Genomic DNA, 24,712 nt, shown 5'->3' with positions numbered 1-24,712 from the left:
ATCGGTTTAAGGGAAAAAGACGATCCATAGACAGAGGAAAAGTTGTCGTCAATTTAGCTTGCTAATATGGACCTCATCTATCGGTCAATTCGTTTTATCAGTAGGAAGTTAGGGGATCGGTTAAAGGGGGTGAATGGGGAGATTTTTTTATTTTAGCCAGCTGCGAGGATTACTTTATTAGAGTACATGAAAATCTAGTAATTCATTCAAGTAATAATATATCGATTTAAAAAATGAATTAAACGCATTATCAGGACACAGGTAGAGTTAATTCTTTACTATAAAAGTATATACAAATTACTTTTTAGTTTTTTTGATTGGACATTTTCCTTAACTTCATTCAACCTTTAGCATCTAAACTCGAATACCTTTTCAGTTCAGTTTAGGCGCGTCTCTCTTTTGGACTGTGGAGTCCATAGAATACGGCCACCCTGCTCCTCCATGAATTCCTTTTTTTGGCAAGTGCTTCAGCTTCTCCCCATGTTAATTCCAAATTAAAGAGGTCCTTTTCAGTGCTCCGCCTCCAGGTCAGTTTTGGTTGTCCCCGTTTACGTTTACCAGTGGTGGGGTTCCATTTTAAGCACTTTTTTGGAAACCTATTTTGTTCCATTCTAAGCACATGTCCTAGCCACCTTAGTCTTTTAAATTTCACTTCTGCTTCAATACTATTGCACTTGGTCTTAGCATACAGCTCAATGTTTGATATTTTGTTTGGCCAGAATATTTTGCAAATTCTTCTTAGGCAGCTATTGTAAAATGCATTAAGTTGATTTGTTTCAGTTTTCACAGTTCTCCAGCATTCAGCTCCATAAAGAAGAACTGATTTCACATTACTGTTGTAAATTCTGATTTTTGTTTTCAGAGCAAGTTTCTTTGAATTCCAAACGTTGTGTAGACTGTTGAAAGTAACCCTAGCCTTATCAATCCTGGTTTTAATATCAGCTTTTGAGCCATTTTCACTGCTGATAACACTCCCCAAATAGGTGAATTTGTTGCTTTGTTTCAATTGTTCACCATTTATTGTTATAGTTTGATCAGGGTTTGTAGGTATATTCATAATTTCAGTCTTCTTGACATTAACAAAGAGCCCGACTTGTCCTGCGTATTTGACTAGTCTATCTGTCTTAGCTTGTAGATGTTTAATTGTTTCTGAAATCAGTGCCAGGTCAGTGGCAAAGTCCAGATCTTCTAGGTGTCCTAGTGTGCCCAGCTGGAGACCACGTTTTTTGTCCTCTGTGGTTTTCTTCATCACCCAGTCAATGACCAATATAAATAGAATAGGTGATAAAATGCATCCCTGTCTAACTCTAGTGCTTATTTTAAAGAAATCAGATGTCTTATTGTTTCCAACGGAAACACAGGCTTGGAAGTTGTCATAAAATTTAGTTATCATAACCATCATCTTTTCGGGTATACCATAACTTCTTATTATTTTCCGGAGTGTTTGTCTGTGTATGGAGTCAAAGGCCTTAGAGAAATCAACAAAGTTTACATGGAGTGGCTTGTTAAATTCAACACATTGTTCAATAACTGTCCTAAGGGTGAAAATTTGGTCAACACAGCCTCTTCTAGCACGGAATCCAGCTTGTTCTTCTCTTAGTTTATTGTCAATTTTCTCATCAATTCTGTTTAAAATAACTTTACATAGGACCTGCTTGGGATAGAAAGCAGCATAATTCCTCTCCAATTATCACAATTGTTCAAATCTCCCTTCTTAGGTAGTTTCATGATTATACCTTTAGACCAGTCAGTTGGTATCTTTTCTTGTCTCCAAATTTTATCAAAGAGATCAGTCAGAGTCCTAGCAGAAAGATCTATGTCTGCCTTAAGCATTTCGGCAGTTATCAAGTCAGGTCCAGGTGCTTTGTCATTCTTTAGACTATGTATAGCAGCTTTAACTTCTTGAATAGTTGGTGGTCTTGTGTCTATGTCTATTTCATGTCCTGGTTCTGGTTCAGCAGTAATTTTAGGTTCAGGTCTGTTCAACACTTCTTCAAAATGCGATTTCCACCTTTCAGCAACTTCTTTTTCTGTAGTGAGTAATTTACCATCTTTAGCCTTGATAGTTTCACCACTCTTTTTGTTATATTTGCCACTTAATTGCTTGGTTATGTTGTATACTGTTTTCATGTTACCGAAGTCAGCTGCTCTCTGGGCCTTTTCAGCCATATTGTCAATGTAATCTCTCTTGTCTTTCCTTGTGCGCTTTTTGACTTCTTTGTCTTTAGCAGTATATTCAGCTCTTAAATTGCCCATGTCAGCCAAATGTTGAGCATTATGAATTTTGTTTTTAAGCTTCTTTCTCTCTTCTAATTTGTTCCATGTTTCTTCAGAGATCCAGTCCTTTTTCTCTGGTTTCTTGTGTCCTAGGATTTCCTTAGCAGTAGATTGAAAGTTTTCTTTAATTGAAGTCCATGTGATCTCAGTCTCGTCATTTAGGTCCTCTAAGACTTGAAATCTATTTCTGAGTTTTAAGACAAATTCATTCTTTATCACTAGGTCCTTTAATCTTGAAGAATCATATTGTCTACCAATCTCACTCTTTTTATCATGGCCAGTACGCTTCAGCTTTAATTTAATCTTACTGACAACTAGTTTATGGTCACTGAATATGTCGGCTCCTCTATAGCTCCTACAGTCTTGCATTGACTTGACCCATTTTCTATTGATCATAATATGGTCAATCATGTTTCTTGTTTGTCCATCAGGTGTTGTCCAGGTATATTTGTGAATGTTTTTGTGTTGGAATAATGTACCTCCTACAACCATATCATTATTTAAACAGAATTCAAGTAAAAGTTCTCCATTTTCATTTCTTGTACCTATGCCAAAGTGTCCCATTGCATTTTCCACTCCAGTCCTGTCAGTTCCTACTTTAGCATTCATATCTCCAAGAACTACACACATGTCATGTTTGGGTACTGAGTTTCTGATTGATTGCAGTTGATCATAAAACTCTTGTATTACTTCTTTACTTTTGTCATTTGTTGGGGCATAGCATTGGATAAGGGTCAACTTGCAGTGCCTTGATTGGAATCTAGCCTTAATTATTCTGTCTGATATAGGTTTCCAGTCTTGACATGTCGTTTTTGAATAATTATAGCAACCCCATACATATGTTGACTTTCATGACCAGAATAAAGTATTAGGTGGCCATCATTGGTTGTGGTTTGTCCTTGTCCTGTCCATCTACATTCTGCAATTCCAAGTATTCCGATATTGTAACTTGTCATTTCTTTAACTACTTGGGCTGTTTTAGTTGACTCAAACATTGTTCTAACATTCCAGGTTCCTATCTTACAGCTTTGCTTAGAACTTATTGGTCCTGTTATCAAGTTGATAGCTTCCTTTCGGATTTCACCATCATCTTTCATATTCTCAGTAAACTGAGCATCAGTTCCAACAGTTCTTGTTTCATGCACACCTCTGGCTGTGTTAAAGCCATAAGTGTTTGAGGTTTTGTGGGTGGTTTCTGTAACTGTGGGGATTTTTACAGGTAGGATAGTTAGTCCTACGCAAACCTTTCATGTCCCTGGAAGGAAGGGTGACTGGTAAGGGGAGGGACGTCAATATCCCCCAGTACTTTTAAATGCGAAGTTTTCCATAATTTATTGTCGGCCCGTCTGTACATCCGTAACATTTTTTCTATGATATAATTATGATATAATAGAACATTGAAAGTACTGTATCTTATATTTACGCAATTTAGGAACAAATTTACGTACAATTTCGTTTAGACTTAGAAATTAATGTTCTGCTTATTAGGTTCTGACACTCAACAAGTGTTAATGTTCGTTTGTTCTTCCATTTATATGGATGTTGTCATCCTTGTTAAAGCTGAAACCATCTCTTTGAGTCCTCCATTACCATCACCTTACCTCTCAGAGCCATTAACCCTTACCCGTAAAATATTGGCATTTCTTTAATAACTAAAGATGAATCGACTTGTATGAAAAGTTTATGGTGAAAAAAAATTTAAAATAAAATTGACAACATCCATAATTAGCGAAGCACATAAACATGGATATACGAATGGATAAAGTTAGTTATATACCTAGCAGATGTTGAGTTATCTTAAAAAAAATAAAAGAAATAAAGAAAGTATGCTAAAAAAGTCAAAGAAATCTCGAACCTTTTGAAACTCAGTATTTTTTCTTTTAAGGCATGGGGAACAGACAGATGGAAAATACTATATAAAGGACCACAATAATTAAAGAGAAAGAATAGAGGGGTTAAGGGTTAAATAACTGTATATGGGGACCCGGTGTCGACTTTCAATTGGGTCTTTGAACATCAGCCAGTAGCGTCAGAAACTTTAACACAGCCAAGTCGCTACAAAGATCAGAAAGCAATTTGCTAGCAGACGAAAAAGGTCCCCACCACTGGAACCAGTTAGTTGTATAGTTATACATCTATACTTATAAATTTATTTTTGAATATATGGTTAAATTTCATTTAAAAGAAAAATTTGCAGTAAAGCATCAAATTTTTTTTACAAAGTTGTTTATAAAAACTTCCATTCACATGTTTCTAAAATTAAATCTTTTTCAGGGTTTCATTTTCATAAAAAAATTTTAATAAATTTATTTTTCATAACTTTGCTGCGCATTTTAAAGTTTAAATGTTCAGTTTTTTACTTTAATTTTGATCTTTTTAAGTATTGATGAAAATTTTGTACTTTTGAATTTAAAACTTTGATCTTTTATTGAAAGAAAACTTCAAAATTGATATTTATATTATATTTTATTTTATTGATATCTTTAATATTTTACGTTTTTATTGTGAAGTTTTGAAATTTTTAGGCAAGATAAATGAGTGATTACCTTTAAAATATATATGGAGCCCGAAAAATCACCCTGTCTTACAATTGAAATAGATTAAGATAAGGGCATAAGGATTTTTATCATTATGCCCTAATGCCCTACGGGTTTTTACCCTGCATGTTTTTATACCTGCGATATCTTAACACAACAAGGCTAGACATTGCCCAAATTAACCAAACCACCCATTAATTTTTTTTTCAAAACTAAGGTGGAAAGGGGTGTTCCGTTCTCGACAAAGCAGTTTCAGGGAAATTTCTGATAAATATTTATACAGTTATATAATCTAAGAATCGATATATTATTACTTGGATGTTGCACTAGATTCTTATATACTCTGCTAAAATGGTGCTCGCTTTACCACATTCCCTCCCCTCCAACTGGAGGAACTAACTGGCCAATAAATGATTTCAATATTAGCAGGCTAAATTGGCGAAAAATTTTCCCCTCTAAATATATTATATATACATTTAATTTAAGAAATAAAGATGTACAAATTTTACCTAAATTATTATAACTTTCTGCATGGTCCTTGTTTGAAGTCAGGGCCAACCTAAAAAAGTAATCTTATAATTCTTTATGTTTTTAGAAGCGAAGCTACTCTAAAATAACTTTCGTCTGTCCATTCATCAGTCGGTTAGTCCGGTTAGTGGAAATGTGAATTTTTCAGCTGCCATTTCAGACGGCTGAATTTTTTGTTATTGTAAAGATTAGGGTTGGGCCGGATATCCGGCCATTTTCAATATCCGGCCGGATACCGGATATTAAAACTATCCGGCCGGATATCCGGCAATATAATCTTTTATATTTTACAAAAAAAATCTCTGTTTTTTTAAATCTTAAATGGCTGTAATTTTCTTATTATTGAAGCTAGAAGAAAATTTTTGGATCATGGAAAGAAAACAAAGTCATTCCTAATTAGGACAGAAGTCACTGGAAATTGGTCTAAGGAAGGCTACTTATGTCCTTCATCTAACAAAATCTAACTTAAGGGAGGTGACTTATGTCCTTTGTCTGACAAATTCTTACATTAGGAAGGCTGCTTATGTCCTTCAAGTTGCAAAACTTAGCTTTTCTGTCCTTCACATAGCAAAACCTCACAAAACATAGCATTTCTGTCCTTCACATAGCAAATTCTTGCAAAACATAGCAAATTCTTGCAAAACATAGCATTTCTGTCCTTCACATAGCAAATTCTTGCAAAAAATAGCAAATTCTTGCAAAACATAGCAAACTCTTGCAAAACATAGCATTTATGTCCTTCACATAGCAAATTCTTGCTAAACATAGCAAATTCTTGCAAAACATAGCAAATTCTTGCAAAACATAGCATTTATGTCCTTCACATAGCAAATTCTTGCAAAACATAGCATTTCTGTCCTTCACATAGCAAATTCTTGCAAAACATAGCAAATTCTTGGAAAACTTAGCATTTCTGTCCTTAACATAGCATTTTGGTCCTTCACATAGCAAAATCTCACAAAACATAGGTTTTTCTGACCTTTTTCTAACAGGAGATCAGAACTAAATCAGAACACACATAACAAGAGTTTTTACATAATACATTAAGATTATCAATTATGCATTTAACTCTGCATAAATTATGATAATTCATTATTATTACCTCTCCCCCCCCCCATTTAAAATTTACCCCTGCATAAATTATGATAATTTATGCTGAGTTAAATGTACTGTTTGAACTTCTATCTAACAGGATATGAGAAATTAATCAGAACACACATAACAAGAGGTTGTGACACAAAAAAGGCCAGCTATGGTGCCATGTAGGAATAGTGGCATTGCATTCTAGGGCCTAAAAGGCGTCATAGCTAGCCCCTTTTCAGTCCACCTTATGACATGGGAAGGAGGTTGAGGAGCATTTTATGCAGTCTAAATTCCCAAGAATGCAATGCCACTTTTCCTATATGGCACCACCTCCCATGTCATATGATGGACACAAAAGAGGCCAGCTATGACGCCTTTTAGGAAAAGTGGCATAGCATAGTGGAATTTAGGCTGCATAAAATGCTCCTCAACCTCCTTCCCATGTCATATGATGGACTAAAAAGGGGCCAATTAAATAATTGTTAATCTGAATGTACTATGTAAACACTCTTGTTATGTGTGTTCTGATTAAGTTCTCATATCCTATTAGATAGAAGTTCAAACAGTACATTTAACTCAGCATAAATTATCATAATTTATGCAGGGGTAAATTTTAAATGGGGGGGGGGGAGGGGTAATAATAATGAATTATCATAATTTATGCAGAGTTAAATGCATAATTGATAATCTTAAAGGACGCCTGCAAGAAATAACACGCTTTAACTGCTGAAAGACTGCCACAAGAAGACCCAATACCCCAAATTATAAGCCTTCAGCTTCAATAACAAAAAAGTTCTAGGCATTTCAAAATAGCATTTTATGTACAATGGAATTTTTGAAAGATTTCCAATGCTCATAAAAGAAAAAACAATATTAAATTACGTTGCCTAGACATAAAATTATAACCTTATCTTTGTCAGAAACTTAGATTGCCTGTAACTGATTACATTTTTACAATAAAAACACCACATTTCATAGTCAAAATCTATGAAAAAAATTTGATTTAAATTGCATTTTTAAACGAAAATCATAGCGGAAACAAAGGGGTAAACTAATACAAGCTTAGCTGTGATTGGTTGTTAAGCTGATTCAGCCTTCTGATTGGCTACAGTACATTCGGTACAATGCAAGTAAAACTTAATTTTTTAAAATGATTTTGACTATAAAAATGGGTATTTTTATTGTAAAAATATAATTAGTGTCTGGAAACCTAAATTTATGACAAAAATAAGCTTATAATTTTGTTTCTAGGCCACGTAGTTTAATTTTAAAGTTTTCAACATGAGCATTGCAATTCTTTCAAAATTTCCATTGTACATAAAATGTCATTTTAAAATGCCTAGAACTTTTTTGTTATAGAAGCTGAAGTCTTCAAATTTAGGGTATTTGGTCTACTTGTGGCAGTCTTTCAGCAGTTAAAGCATGGTATTTCTTGCATGCTTCCTTTAATGTATTATGTAAGAAATCTTGTTATGTGTGTTCTGATTTAGTTCTGATCTCCTGTTAGAAAAAGGTCAGAAAAACCTGTGTTTTGTGAGATTTTGCTATGTGAAGGACCAAAATGCTATGTTAAGGACAGAAATGCTAAGTTTTCCAAGAATTTGCTATGTTTTGCAAGAATTTGCTATGTGAAGGACAGAAATGCTATGTTTTGCAAGAATTTGCTATGTGAAGGACATAAATGCTATGTTTTGCAAGAATTTGCTATGTTTTGCAAGAATTTGCTATGTGAAGGACACAAATGCTATGTTTTGCAAGAATTTGCTATGTTTTGCAAGAATTTGCTATGTTTTGCAAGAATTTGCTATTTGAAGGACATAAATGCTATGTTTTGCAAGAATTTGCTATGTTTTGCAAGAATTTGCTATGTTTTGCAAGAATTTGCTATGTGAAGGACATAAATGCTATGTTTTGCAAGATTTTGCTATGTTTTGCAAGAATTTGCTATGTGAAGGACAGATAAACTATTTTATGCAAGATTTTGCTATGTGAAGGACCAAAAAGCTAGGTTTTGTGTGGTGAAGGGAGGCTACTTATGTCCTTCATCTTGCAAAATCTTTGTTAAGGGAGGCAAGTTATGCCCTTCATCTAACAAATTCTCACATGAGGGAAGCTACTTATGTCCTTCCTAGGAAGGTGACTTCTGTCCTAATTAAGGAATGACTTTGTTTTCTTTCCATGATCCAAATTTTTTTCTGAATATGTTTATCTTTATGTAAATTTTATATTAGAAATCTCAAAACTTAAATTTTGGCGGTGGCAGCAGTACTTGGCAGCTGCCAGTTGCAAACCGACGGTTGGCAGGTAAACGGCAACAGATTTTATGAAATTGTAATAAGTCATGAAGATATATAAAAAAGCTTAAGTTTAAAATTTGAAATCTTCAAGTAAAAAGATGCGGTCACAGAAACCGTTTTAAGATTTCTGGAGACCTGGAGGTTCAGAACTTGCAGGATTATACCTGGAACCTGAAATCGACTTGAACATCTATATTACATATGAGGATGTACGACTATAGGATATTTTAGTATTAGATAACATGAAATGCTTTGTTTAAGTAAAAAAATATTTTTACTTTTTACCTGAATGACCATACCAGATTTTCTGGCATCCTGTGCCCGACAGGAAGAAGGTATTAAAAATTTTCAACTCTTAGTTATGTTTCATACCCATATTTCGAAAGTCACTCAGTTGTAGCCCTCTACCTTTTATACACAGAAAATGGGATAGAAAAAAACAGAGGGGGGGGGGGGGGCAGGCATTTAACGCCACCTCCCGCCCATCCTCCAACCGTTAGGGGTTGATATTACATATTGAGGGTAGTAATAGTTAATTAGATTTATTTGATATGGAGATTTAATAGTTACTTAATTTTTAAGTTTTAACCTTAATTTTATCCTATTATATAAAGTAGTAAGCTTTTTTTTGTCTGTAGTGAAGGATCTCGCTAACTGATGAATCGATATGGTTCTCCTTTTTAGGTCCCAGGGTGGTTTTAGTCCGTTTAATTTTTATAAAAAAGTCGTTGTAAGGTTTTAAGTTATTTTTCTGCACTTTCATGTCCTTTCTAATATCCCTAGATACTAGGGACGCAGCCGCTAGTATAATATAAAACACCAGTTTATAAAGATTTTTTTTGCGGGTATAGTCCCTTTCGTGGCAACGCCCCTTAAGGAGCGATTATTCCTATTTTCACAGTAGCTTTCCTCCTATTTCTAGCCCCTCGTAGGGGACTCTAACCTTGCGGGGCCAATTGCCTAGCCCTGCGGGGCAATCACCTAACCAAATATAACCTAACCTAACCTAAAATAACCTATTAAAAGCAATTTTAAAAATACAACGAATCGCCCCTCAAGGTGCGTTGCTACGAAAGGAACTATATCCTTTTTTGATACTTTAATATGTAGTAATTTAGCCGGTTATCCGGCCGGATATCCGGTAATTTGGCCGGATATCCGGCCGGATACCGGATATCCGGCATTTGAAATAAGCCGGATATCCGGTATCCGGTATCCGGCCAAAAAACTATCCGGCCCAACCCTAGTAAAGATACCCTATAATAATGAGCATCCATTATGTAATCTACTTTGTCTGACAGTCTTTATTTCATGCTACAAAATACAAATATTAAAAATAAAAAAATCCGTAAAAAATTCATGACATTTTCTCCAATATGTTTCTATTCTGGATTTAAAAAAAAATACTCTTTAAATCTGCTCGTCAATATTCCCATCCATATTTTTTTGGTGTCTAGCTATTATGGATGTTGGCATCCTTGTTGGTTCTTTGGTTCTTTTGAGCAAAACTCGAACCTGTTACCGTATTTCCTTACGTAATACATCAAGACATGAATAATTAAGAGACATGTGATTACTTGGTATAGACAGCATATTAATTTTCATTTTTCACACGAACAATACTGTCCAAAAGAATTCTAATTAACCCAAGCTTCGCGCCTATCGAAATAAATTTAATAGTGGTTGCGCCCCTATCATGTAGAAGCTGTATATTCGATACACTGACAAACCTCCTAAAGGACAAACTTTCTAAGTTAGGAAATGCTGAATCCTCTAAATTGGATATAACCTGGGGCGTCCCCCAGGGATCAGTACTTGGTCCGATTTTATTTTTGATATTTTTCAACGATCTTCCAAACTGTACTTTACTTAAAAGTTTGCTGTTTTGTGATGACACCACATTACTAGCTTCAGGGTCTAATTTAAATCAACTTGCTAATTTTGTAAATGATGAATTGCAAAAAATCTCTACATGGTTTCGATCCAATCAGCTCTCTCTACATCCTGATAAAACTAAATTTACAGTGTTCCATTCTAACTTAGGATCAATACAATGGGATGATATTCATTTATATATCAATGAGAATAACTCTAGTGCAAGTAATCCTAATCCTGACCTTATTAAACCTATTGAATATGTCAACAATGCATCTGAAATTCCAGCCATAAAATTTCTAGGTGTTTACTTTGACCCTAACCTTAATTTTAAGTATCATATACAGAAATTAAATGAAAAGCTCTCAAGAGCTCTCTTTATATTGAGACAATGTAAAAAAATTCTAACTAGGAGCGCACTTAAAACCTTATACTATTCTATATTTCATTGTCATTTAATCTATGGAATTTTGATTTATTCAAGCTCGTATGAAAGTAACTTAAAATCTATTGAAATCAAGCAAAAAATGGCAATCAGAGCAATTACAGACTCTCATTATATAGCCCATACTGGTCCTCTATTTAAAACAATGAAAATTCTACCATTTGAATTGTTAGTGCAATACTTTAGAGTTAAATTCATGTATGAATTTAAACTTAACATAGCCCCTCGCTCATTTTTTAACATGTGGAAAACACGAGGACATATGTCCCAGGGTAATATTAGGCTTAGAAACCAAGAAGATTATAGCATCCCATTTGCCAGATTAAACTTGGTTAACAATCTTCCACTTTGTACTCTTCCAGCCACCTGGAATGCGTTTTTCATTAACAATAGCTTTACAGTGGAACAGGCAACTTCTAGATTTAAATTTTATAAAAAATTGAAAAGAAAGCTTTTAGACAGTATTGTAGTTGCCTGTGAAAGGCTATTGTGTCCCTCCTGTGACCTTAACATTAATCTATGATTGTTCAAGTCAACCTGTAGCTTACCTTTTGATTGCTTAAAATATATACATTTTTTATAATCGCACAGAGACCCCATTTTTTCTCCACTTTCCTATTCCCCCCCCCCCCCTACTTTTCCTAAACATCCTTCCTTGCATATTGCTGTATATAGTGTACATATATTACTTATATAAAAGACCGCTTAAAAAACATTTAAATCGAAGTCTAAAATTTAAAGGCTGTCAACACCGCCCTCAGGCGTTTTTCAGTCCTTGGATACTTGTATTATATTGTGTTAATCCTATATTATTCATTGTTTATATAAAAAATAGTTTATTAATAAATTCTTAATGCAATGTAATTACCATTTATGAATGTTGAATATTAAATGTATATGTTGTTTTGTCCCAATAAATATTTGAATTTGAATTTGAATTTAAAGGACAAATGTCCTAAAGGGACATTTCTTTAGTAAAACCTCCTTAAAATTAAAAAAAAAATTTTAATCTTCCAAAATTTGATCGAAAAATGTTCTAAAATTCGCTAGCGAAAAATTGCTAAATAGCTCTTTTCGTCCTCTCCTTAAGAAAAATCGCGCTTGGACAATCGCAAATTCGCAGCTAACAATTTGTGAAATCCAGACATTTTAAAAAAACCTTTTTCTCAGGTTATACAAAGGATAAATGAATTTTCTTGTATATGATTTTCGTAACCTCCGAGTATCTTCTCTATAACTAACTTTGTCTATTTTTACGTCCATTACTTTTGAGCTTCGCTTCTTATGGATTAAATCATCTTTTTTTTCTTCATATTAATCATGAAAGTTTTAAAGATCATCCCAATCTTTGCACAAAAAGATCAAATGCCAATAATATCGGATTTTCACCACATAAAAAAGGGCCATAGATATTACAAGGAAGGGAGGGGTCATTGGTCTGTTTATTACACCAGTCCCCAAAGTTGTATAATAACATTCACATTTTTACTTTCGTTGGCTTAACATCAATTTAGGGACTTTCATTAAATTTTGATTGGTTGCTTCATTAAGTTGAGTGTCCATACGTTTCAACCACTTACTTTAATCTACAGAATGAATAATTTTGTGTATCGTCATTGGGAATGTACATCAATTTATCGGCCATTATCTTATCCCTTTAGATCCCTGGTTATTACTTACTCATTCATCTAATATTTCTCAGCAGCAAAGCTATTTTATAATTCTTGATATCAGATAGTCCGTCGATAAGATGATTTAATTTTGTGTGATGATTCTATACTCTATACTCTATACTCAAGGAAACTTGGTCAGTTAGGTTGTATGTATGCTTTGCGGATCCTTTTCTATCTATATATCAGTTGCTATTAGATTTTTAATTCTGTCAATTTTGCTGACAACTGAACAACTACTCTTAATATAACTTAGTCTGTCGGTATTACCATAACTTTTACCATTTAACTTTGGGCTCGGGAACGAAGTAGAGGTTGGAAACAACAATATGATGTTTGGCTGGGAAACCGCTAAAGGACCAGTCAGGCGGATGATTCTGAATTCCCGCAGACCAGCAAAAATTTGCACATGGAATGTTCGGACAATGTTTCAGTCAGGCCAGACAGAAAACATTTGCCGAGAAATGCTTAAAGCCAAGGTTGATATCCTGGCTATCACCGAATCAAGGTGGACAAATAATGGAGAGTTTAAACATCATTCTGGCTTGAAAATACTTTACTCAGGCCATATGAATGAGGATCTAGGACATAACCAAGGGGTGGCTCTTATGCTGACCAAGCAAGCAGAGCAGGCCATGATCAGTTGGCAACCCCATGGTCCAAGAATCATGGAGGCTTACTTCAAATCCTCAGATAAAAACATCAATCTGAGAATAATAGTAGCATATGCTCCTACAGAACAAGCAGATACAGAGGTCAAAAACGAATTTTATGACCAGCTTGACTCTGTATTTAAGAATGGTCATAAAGAAAAGGACCTGACCATGCTCCTAGGAGATTTCAATGCTCAAGTGGGGAGTAATAATGAAAATTTAGAAGAAGTCATGGGCAGATATGGCCTAGGCTTAAGTAATGGCAAGGATAATGACAATGGTGATAGACTTGTAAGTTTTTGTACTGAAAACAAACTTGTCATTGGTGGAACCATCTTTAAACACAAGAAGATTCATACTGCCACCTGGAGATCACCAGATCAAAGAACCTTTAATCAGATAGATCACATCTGTATATCTAGACGTTTTAAAGGTTCTCTCCTTGATGTCAGGGTTGAAAGAGGACCTGATGTTAATTCAGACCATTATCTTCTATCTTCTAAAGTTCGGCTTAGATTTAAAAAGCAGGACACAAAGCCTAACCCCAGGAAAAAGTATAACTTAACAACCCTTCAAAACTCTGATAAGCTACAAGAGTTTAAGCTCACTCTAAAGAACAGATTTGAGTCGTTGACTCTTCAAGAGGATGATGGAGTTGAAGATATTTGGCAAGGTATCAAAAAAGTTTATAATGATACTAGCCAAGAAAAATTAGGTTTCAAAAAGGCTAACCAAAAGCCGTGGATCACTCAAAGATCCATTGATCTCATGGATCAAAGAAGAGAGGTAAGACAAAAGACACTCTCCAGAAACTCTCCAGAAGATAAAGACCTGTATAAGATGCTCTGCAGGGAAATCCAAAGAAGTGTCAGAATTGACAAAAAAGAACACTTGGAAAACCTTGCTATGCAAGCAGAAAATGCTGCTAATCAAAATAGAATGAAAGATGTCTATGAGATTACAAAGAGCATTGCAGGTAAAGTACACAAATCAGGATCACACATCAGGGACAAGGATGGTTCACTCCTTAAAACTGATGAAGATATTCTAAATAGATGGGCAGAGCACTTCACTGAACTGCTGAATCTTCCAGTTCCAGAGGAAGAAACTGAGATTCCACCCTCAGATGCACTTGACATTGACTGTCGAGCGCCAAATCTATTGGAAATCAAGGAGGCCATTAAAAGTTTGAAAAATAACAAGGCCGCTGGACCTGATAACATACCAGCTGAGGTCATAAAAGCAGACCTATATACATCTGCTGAGGCATTCCTACCTTTGATCACAAAGATATGGAATGATGAGTTATGCCCAGAGGACTGGAAGAATGGACATATCTCAATACTAGCCAAAAAAGGAGACTTGACCCAATGTGGAAACTACAGAGGGATAATGCTCCTTTCAGTACCTGGCCGTATCCTTAGTAAGATTCTTCTTAATAGAATAAAGAAGAAGGTTAATGAAAAGCTAAGACCTAATCAGGCTGGATTTAGACCAAACCGTTCCACTATTGATCAGATAACCTCTCTAAGAATCATCATAGAGCAATCCAAGGAATGGAACTCTGAGCTTTTTGTAAACTTCATTGACTACAAAAAAGCATTTGATTCTTTAGACAGAAGATCTCTCTGGAAAATCTGCTGTCACTATGGCATTCCAGAAAAGATAATCAATATCATTAAAGCTATCTATCATAAAGGAGGTGGAAATGTAATGTATAAAGGTAAACTATCAACCTTTTTTGAGATTGTAACAGGCGTCAGACAAGGATGCCTTCTTTCTCCCTTCCTTTTCCTCCTTGCCATTGACTGGATCATGAAGAACTGTGAAAGTAATGATGGCATTCGTTGGGAGCTATTTGGCAATCCCAAATATTTAGGAGATCTGGACTTTGCTGATGATATCGCTTTGTTAACAAGCAATAGAAGTCAAATGCAAAGAAGGACTAACAGGATAGCTGAAACCTCCAAGAAAATTGGACTAGAAATAAATGTTCCTAAAACCAAAATACTCAGATTAAATGCAAATTCCCAAGAACCAATTACTATTGGAGACCAAATTCTTGAGGATGTAGATTGTTTTGAGTATCTTGGAAGTAAAATTGATGAAGCTGGAGGCACTTTAACAGATGTTAAAGCTAGAATTAACAAATCTAGGACAGCCTTTGCCAGCCTTAACAAAATTTGGAATTCCAACAACATCTCCATAAAGACCAAGTTAAGACTGTTCAAGTCAAATGTTCTCTCTGTTTTGCTGTATGGGGCTGAAACTTGGTTCCTAAACACAGCAGTGGTCTCCAAGCTACAGACATATGTCAATAAATGTCTAAGGAGAATCCACAAGATCTTTTGGCCTAATAAGATCACAAATGCTGAGCTTCTAGAGCGCAGTGATATGTCAGACATTAAACTGACAATAAAACAGAGAAAATGGAGATGGCTGGGGCACACTCTAAGGAAAGGGCATGATGATATAACCAATCAAGCCTTGACTTGGAACCCCCATGTAGGAAAGAGGAAACCAGGTAGACCAAAAACAACCTGGAGGAGGGAACTCTTAAGTGAACTGAAAGAAAAGAAAATTCCATCTTTCAGCAATGCCTCAAAACGTGCCCAAAAAAAGGAAGATTGGAGAACCATTGTGCATGGCCTACGTTCTGCCGAGAACTAAAAGGCAATGATGATGATTACCATAATGACGTCAAATAATACTAAAGAACAACGATAAAATGAATACTGGCATAACATTGGTCATTTGTATTATATGACGTATTTTTTTTTATAGGCACTATACAATGCTTCTCTAAGGTCCATCAAATTTCTATATGGAAAATTTACTTTAACAGAAAATCCTTACAGAAACTTGTTTAAGTAATTTTAATGAACAAGGAAAATTACCTAAAACATTGATATGCCAGGTTAACATCTCCAATTCCCAATGCCAGGTGTCCCACATTGTACCATACTTCAGCTAGTACCTCATCATTTGCCAGGGCTAAATTGATTGATTGATTGATTAACCATAGTTTCTTAGGGTTTGGACCTAAGTAGTCATGGAGTAGGCTGAGACACTTTTGTATAGCCAATTAGCCAGGGCTAAATAGAGATATAGTATAAATATTATTTCATATGCCAGGTGTCCTACACTACATAGGACCATACTTCAGCTAGCACCTCATCATTTGCTAGAGCTAAATAGAGATATAGTATAAATATTATTTCATATGCCAGGTGTCCCACATTGTACCTACTTGAGCCAGTAGCTCATCATTTGCTAGAGCTAAATAGAGATATAGTATAATTATTATTTCATATGCTAGGCATAGGCGTCCAAGGGGGGGGGGGGGTAATGGGGCGATTACCCCCCCCCAAAATTTTTTTCATTTTACCCCCCCCATTTAAAATTTACCCCTACCCTGGGGGTGCCGTAGGCACCCCCAACCATTTAGGAGGGGGTATTTACAACAATTTTAGGGGGGTAAATACCCCCCCCAAAATAAAAAATCTATAATAAAAAATTTTTTTGTGCGCTTCGCACTCATTTCTAATACTATATATTTAATAAAATTTTAATTACCCCCCCCGGGGGTAAATTTGGGGGGGGGGTAAACTAAATTTACCCCTGCCAACAGAATTCAGGGGGGGTAATTACCCCCCCCAAGCAAATTTTACCCCCGGGGTAAAAATTTTGGGGGGGGTAAAAAAATTTTGCGGTGCGCTTTGCGCGCCATTTTACCCCCCCCAAAGACGAATTAACCCCCCCTTAAAAGATTTTTACTCCCCCCAAAATAAAAAGCTTGGACGCCCCTGATGCTAGGTGTCCTACATAGGACCATACTTCAGCTAGCACCTCATCATTTGCTAGAGCTAAATAGATATATAGTATTAATATTATTTCATATGCCAGGTGTCCCACATTAAACCATATTTCAGCTAGCACCTCGTCGTTGTTCGAGAGCTAAATAGATTTACAGTATAAATATTATTTCATATGCCAGGTGTTTCACATAGGACCATACTTCAGCTAGTACCGCATCATTTGCTAGAGCTAAATAGATATATAGTAAAAATATTATTTCATATGCCAGGTGTCCCACATTGTACCATATTTCAGCTAGCACCTCGTCGTATGCTAGGGCTATAAATAAAGATTTAGTATGAAAGATATCTTATTGTTTGATATTAATTTATTGGTCCGGAAGATCAAATGATCCAGTAATAAGAAGGAACAAAATAAATACAGCTATTCAAAATAATAAAGGATAATTATAAATACTATTTATAACATATTTAAAGATTTTAGAATAATTATTTATCGCATTGTATTATAGACAGCTTCCAGGGGATATAAAATGAGAACTTAAAACCAGTTTTATCAGCCCCGAGGTGCCGAAGGCCGGGGCTAACAAAACTAGTAACAATTTTATGATTTTTATTTTAATTTTCGTGTAAAATTTCTGTAATACTACAGGGTCATTCAAGAGAAATGATTTTTTAAAAAACTTAATTACATATAGAAAATAAATAATTATGTAAAATCCTTTATATATTTGGAAAACATATTATGGGACATTTATGTTTCAAATATTTAAAAATGATTATTTCAACAAATTATGCCCTAAAAACCGGTTTTTCCAAAGGCCTTTTTTTCGAAGATTTATTGATTTAAAGGTTGTAAAAAAATGCGCACCTTTTTGAAATTCAAATTGCACAGCTTGTGTTAATAGTAGAAAAATGTTATGCATATCGTTAGAATCGTCACAGGCTCTAGTTTCTTAATATATAAGAACCATTTCTGTGCTACGTATAGTATAGGAGCTACGTGGTAAAATGTTCCAATTACTTAAAACTTTTCATCCTTTTTCTCACATTTTTTAATGTAGCTCCTAAACTATAAATAGCACAAAAACGGGTCTTATATTTTCTAAAACTAGAGCTTATGACGATTCTACCGATATGCATAACATTTTTCTACTATTAACACAAGCTACGAAATTTGAATTTTAAAAATGTTTGATTTTTTTAACACCTCTTAAATCCACAAATCTTCGAAAAAAGGCCTTTGGAAAAACCGGTTTTTAGGGCATAATTTGTTGAAAAAATCATTTTTTAATATTTAAAACATAAATGTCCCATAATAGGTTTTCCAAATATATAAAGGATTTTACATAATTGTTTTATTTTCTATGCTTAATTAGGTTTTAAAAAAAATCATTTCTCTTGAATGACCCTGTATAATTTACATGATATTTCAGTCTAACTGAGAACCGATTCTAATTCAGCGGATAATATATCGGTTTCGAAGCCATACTGTAAAATATTTACCTAAAGCTCTTTGAAAGCATGTGAGAGTCATATCATACTGTTGTGCATAGAAACAGCAGAGACCAAGATTATTATACAATTCTGCAGACCCTATTCCCATCTGTAAGAGTCGACGATAAAACCTGAACAAAAAAATCACTAGAAAGAATTCCTTCTTACTGAGCAAAGCTACTTTACAATTCAGGTTGTCTATTCGTCCGTCAGTCCGTTACACTATTGCATTGGGGAAAGATAATTTCAATTCTGTAGATCCTATTCCCATCTGTAATAGTTGTCGATAAAACCTGAATAAAAAGTAAATTTAATTTAAAATAAAAATCCCGCTTTCTAAGCGAAGCTATTCTAGAATTCAAGTAATATGTTCGTCCGTAAGTCTTTTTCTCGTTTGCTATTCAAGATAGACTGCTGATTTATTTTACAAAAGGAAATCCAGCATATATAGCTCACGTTGTCCGTAAGTTATGGAATAACATTAATACTTTTTTTCTATTTGAATGAAACGAAGCTTTCTAAAAATAAGATAATAATGATAACTTAATTAGTGGCTTGCACACCGATTTACAAGGGGGCTTGTAAAACCATTAGAGGATAAAAAAGAAGAAGGCAATTATTTCCAATTTAAATTTTAATGGGGGTGTTGACAACCCCTTACCCTACAGTACACACCCCTACCGAGCGCAACTGAACATAATCTATTGAATTTATACAAATTTGAATATTTAAAATAAACAAAAAAAATGTCAATTGATTTGTTAATGTCAACCTGACTATAAATAATCTTATTTGATTATTAATTATCAAATTCTAAAACGTTTTACCTTAGCAATAGATATAGAATAAACGTGGATATTATGACAGGGAAAAAATGTCGTCAATTTAGGTTGTTAACATAAACATCACTTATTGGTCAGTTTGTTCATCAAGTATGAGGGGAAGGGATGTGGTAAAGGAAAGATGGGAGGTAAAGTTATTTTAGCCAGCTGCAAGTTTCAATTTATTTAAGAAAATTAAAAATCTGGTTTAACATTTAAGTATTAATATATCAATTTAATTACAAAAATGATTAATCTGTAAAACGTTTTGCCTTAGATAACTGATTAATAACATATTATATTATTAGCATTTATGGAAAACAATGGCTTCATACTTTACAATAAAGTTATCTAACATTATGTAATACAAAGTTATCTAACTAAATATTTGAGAAAAGAACAATAACATGAGTAGCGAATCCACAAACATATCCTATTATATAAAGTAGTAAGCGTTTTTTGTCTGTCCCGAAGGATCTCGCTAACCGCTGAACCTATATTGTTCGCCTTTACAGTGAAGCTTCTTATAGGTCCTGGGAAGGTTTTAAACTATTTTTGGGGAGGGTGTCTTCACCCCCCCCCAATTTTTTTACTCTTTTGAACACAAATTTAAAATGGGATGAGGTCGACTTTTCCCCCTCCTACCTTAAGTGCCTCTAGAGGCGTCTAGGGGGCGTAACCGCTAGTAATATAAAAAGAGAAATGTATTCAAAATGCAAAATATCTATTAATATTGTAATAAATGCCATATTGTCGAAATAAACCATAAAAATCACTTTTACACTGAATCTCGATAGTTTTTTAGACAAAGACCAAAGTGTGTTAAAAATCAGCTAGGTGACGTCATAAAAAAAGAGGGATTATCCATATCCTTTTTATGGGTTTTCTTTCCCACTTCTTCTCACATCTCCGTCATTTTTATGACGTCGCATAGCTGATTTTTAACGTACTTTGGTCTTAATCGTATTTAATGGATAATAAAAACACGAAAGTTTCCAGAATGCGCAGAGACGGAATTGATTTGCAAAGTACTGTTTATATTAGTTGCTAAGAAGCTTCATTATTTAGATAAAAACTTATAAAATCAAATTTTAATCAGGGTAAAAATGAAGAAAAAAATTTACTATTGAAAATTCCTTTATATCGAAAAACAGATTATTCATGAATTGTTTGTCGTCAATATAATAAAAAAATATTATTCAAAATAGAATCTAAGAAAAAATAATTGATAAGATTATCCAAAATATTTTTGATTCAGTACATTGAGAACTAAAAAAATAAAATGTAAGGATATTGAAACATGGCATGGTGATTTCTGTTATAGTTTAAGTACGAATTAAAACGTGTGGCAACTCTGTAATCAGTACTTGTATGTAAGTTCTTTTAAGTCATTTTGATTTTATAAATTTTGGTAACAACTTTTTATATAATATAATTAGGCATCTCTATTATATGCATGCCCGTAAACAATATCCTGTATTTAAGCAGTTTTGCATCAAATTAAATTTTTTTTAAATTTATATGTTTATATCCTGCTTGTTCAGTTCTGTCACTCTTCAAGAATTAATGTTCGTTTGTCCTACCAATAAAGAAATTTATGGATGTTGTAATCCTTATTGTATTTACCTTAGAGACAATTCAGGTTGATCTGAGTAGAAATGATTCATTCCAATACAGGCTATAGCCTCGATATGGGTCGGGTCTTCAGCCAGAACAGACTATAATAATACATGCTATAGCCTCAATATGGGTTGGGTCTTCAGCCAGCACAGACTATAATAATATAGGCTATAGCCTCAATATGGGTCCTCAGCCAGCACAGACTATAATAATATAGGCTATTTCCTCAATATAAGTTGGGTCTTCAGCCAGCACAGACTATAATAATACATGCTATAGCCTCAATATGGGTTGGGTCTTCAGCCAGCACAAACTATAATAATATAGGCTATAGCCTCAATATAAGTTGGGTCTTCAGCCAGCACAGACTATAATAATATAGGCTATAGCCTCAATATGGGTTGGGTCTTCAGCCAGCACAGACTATAATAATATAGGCTATAACCTCAATATGGGTTGGGTCTTCAGCCAGCACAGACTATAATAATATAGGCTATAGCCTCAATATGGGTTGGGTCTTCAGCCAGCACAGACTATAATAATATAGGCTATAACCTCAATATAGGTCTTCAGCCTGTACAGATTATAATAATACAGGCTATAGCCTCAATATGGGTGTTCAGTCGGCACAGACTATAATAAAACTGGCTGTAGCCTCAATATGGGTCTTTAGCCAGCACAGACTATAATAATACAGGCTATAGCCTCAATATGGGTGTTCAGTCTGCACAGACTATATTAATACTGGCTATAGCCTCAATATAGGTCTTCAGCCAGCACAGACTATAATAATACAGGCTATAGCCTCAATATGGGTCAGGTCTTCAGCCAGTACATACTATAATAATACAGGATATAGCCTCAATATGGGTCTTCAGCCAGAACAGACTATAATAATACAGGCTATAGTATCAATATGGGTCTTCAGCCAGCACGGACTGTAATAATACAGGCTATAGCCTCAATATGGGTCTTCAGCCAGCACAGACTATAATAATACAGGCTATAGCCTCAATATGGGTCTTCAGCCAGCAAAGACTATAATAATACAGGATATAGCCTTAATATGGGTCTTCAGCCAGCACAGACCAAAGAAGATAAAGTATAGAATAGAAAACCCTTATTATTTTTTTGGAAATTTGAAAAAAGGACTGACATGCTCATTAAAGAAAATTATACCAAAGTAAAAATCACAGTGACTAGTTGGACAAAACTAGCATAATTTAAATTTGATTAAAATCTAATGAACATGAGTTTTGTTTACATACCATTGCATAAATAAGCTTATGTTTAAAATCATTTATCTAATAATCCTAAAAGAAACTGCGAAGTGCGAACCAAAAAAATAGGCAAGTCTGAATTTTCAGAATATCAGCTTTATTATTCATTTAGGATGATTTTACTGTAAATATGAAATGTAGATGCATCTTTTGGTTACAAGTTTAATGATAATTTTTTTATTAATCAGCATCAATTAAGCACAAGATCTCAAAAACATTATTTATAGAACACGATTTGCGTGTTAAAATTTACCTTGTAATATTTAGCAGAAAGTTGTAAGTTTCCTAATGCTTCTTGTATCCGAGCTACTCCAGTCAATAAATGTGTATCACCTATACAATTTACTTTATTAGTATGTATGTATCTATCTGTTTGTCTGTCTATCTATCTATCTATCTTTCTGTTTGTCTGTCTGAATGTCTACCTATCTATCTATACGACGAAGCCCAATCTGTCCCACTGTAAGGAAGACGATTCCCTTTTCTCCCATCACTTCTGAAGAGATTTTCTTCCCTCCCCCTCCCCCTTCCCTTTTTCTTTTCCCTTTATATGACGTCATATAGGAATCTTCTTCCTCACAGTGGGACAGATTGGGCTTCGTCTATCTATACCTGGGAAAGAATCAAGTCCTGTTCTGTAAACCTCCAGCGCTGCCAAAGGTTGATCCATCCTCAATGAGATTTTAGCTGAAAAAAAAAGAAATTGTATTTAAGTTTAGAGAGAATGTCATTCGGGGATCTAGTAGAGGGATAAGACAATGGACAGTAAATTGATGTACATCCCAAATGATGATATTTCCCCATGTGTAGATTAAAATTAGTGACTGAAACGCGTGGATACTCAACTTTTTGAAACAACCAATCAAAATTTAATAAAACTACAAAGTTGTTAAGCCAACGAATAATAAAACACAATTTTAAAACTTTGGGGACTAGTGTAATAAAAAGCCCAATGTCCCTCCTTGAATATTATTACTTTCGAAATATTTAATATATCTTTTCTAGAAGGGGAAGGAGAGGGCAAAAAAACCTAAATAAAGATGAATCAGTTCAATGGTTAGCAGGATCTTAACGGACAAACAAATAAGTCTTGCTACTTTATATAAAAGTATTTCTTGTATTCATTCGAATCCGGTGGATAGGAACCGGTTCTCATCCATACGAAAAAACTATGTCTAGCATCGTATTATATCCAGCTTTCTACAAATATAAAAATGTAAAATCATAAGATTAAAACCGGTTTTTTTAGCCGTGCCTTCGGCACCTCGGGACTAAAAAAAACTTGTACACTCTATATCCGCGAAAAGCTGTTTATAATACGATGCGAGAATTAACTATTAAATCATTACTAGGTAATATATTTTAAAGCTCATTCAACAGAAATCATCCTTTTGCTTAATGGATAAAATATAAATATACCTAGATGAAGGAACGTAGCAATCATTGGCTGTTGTTTCAAAGCAGATTTAAACTGTGCCTCAGAATCTCTCAACATACCAAGTCTAAACATTTTTGAAGGTCTTTAAAACATAAAGTATATGTAAGCTTAATCCGGTGCCGTGCAATTGGGTTGGGGGGGGGGGGGGGTGTCGACACCCCCTTAAATGATATTAAACCTTTTTATTCGATCCCTAAAGCATGTCATTTGTTCAATCATTGAACTATTTTAGTTATCTACAATGTCACACAATTAGGAATACATTTTTGACTAAATTTTAAGCTAATAGTATATGTCTGACAGATTTGAGTAGAACAGAAAAGCCTAAGTTGTAGAGTATTTGTGATACTAAAAAGAAAATCAAATATTAAATAACACACGGTTGGACCCTCAGAGATGTCAAAACTTTATTTTAGTGTTTGGCCAAAATGACTTTGCAATTGTATCTGTAAGTACGTCTAATAACACCCTTTGCTATTTTTAAAATCCTAGAAAATTTTTTTTGCAAGAAAATTGCATAAATTCGCAACCTTTTTTAAAACCACTACATAACTCGAGTTTTAAAACTTTTTATATAAAATCCTTTTTACAAAAAATATCAATAATTACTTAGAATTAAACCTGAAAGAAAAAAAATCTCATTACACGTGTTAATTTGCATGTTTTAGGTCTTTTTTTGAGGAAAGTATAACTTCCACATTTTTGACAATAATTATATTTTTTTACCATTTCAAAGTAAAATATAATAAAACTTAAACGATTTTTCTTGAATTATCAGTTGAAAATTTCATCAAACATGCAATTTAAGTGATGAAAATTTAATAAAATCATTTTTTGAATGTTTAGAATTACCAATTTTCTACATTTAAAACA

General features: G+C 34.2%; 1 protein-coding gene across 1 annotated transcript in view; it reads right to left on the bottom strand.

Annotated features, from left to right (window-relative positions):
• Positions 1-24,712, bottom strand: part of BBS8 (tetratricopeptide repeat protein 8) — a 68,762-nt gene that overhangs the window by 25,955 nt on the left and 18,095 nt on the right. Inside the window, exons 10-16 of the mRNA XM_080171403.1 lie at positions 23,821-23,903; positions 23,014-23,088; positions 22,655-22,734; positions 21,128-21,219; positions 18,690-18,811; positions 16,263-16,359; positions 5,324-5,373 (exon numbers count right to left, since the gene is read on the bottom strand). Coding sequence (XP_080027529.1) covers positions 5,324-5,373; positions 16,263-16,359; positions 18,690-18,811; positions 21,128-21,219; positions 22,655-22,734; positions 23,014-23,088; positions 23,821-23,903 — 599 coding nt within the window. The remainder of the gene's footprint in view (positions 1-5,323; positions 5,374-16,262; positions 16,360-18,689; positions 18,812-21,127; positions 21,220-22,654; positions 22,735-23,013; positions 23,089-23,820; positions 23,904-24,712) is intronic.

Source organism: Acartia tonsa, chromosome 9 (assembly GCF_053477335.1).
Source record: "Acartia tonsa isolate MP-2025a chromosome 9, ASM5347733v1, whole genome shotgun sequence".
NCBI lineage: Eukaryota > Metazoa > Arthropoda > Copepoda > Calanoida > Acartiidae > Acartia > Acartia tonsa.
This window is presented reverse-complemented; position numbering and strand designations above follow the sequence as displayed.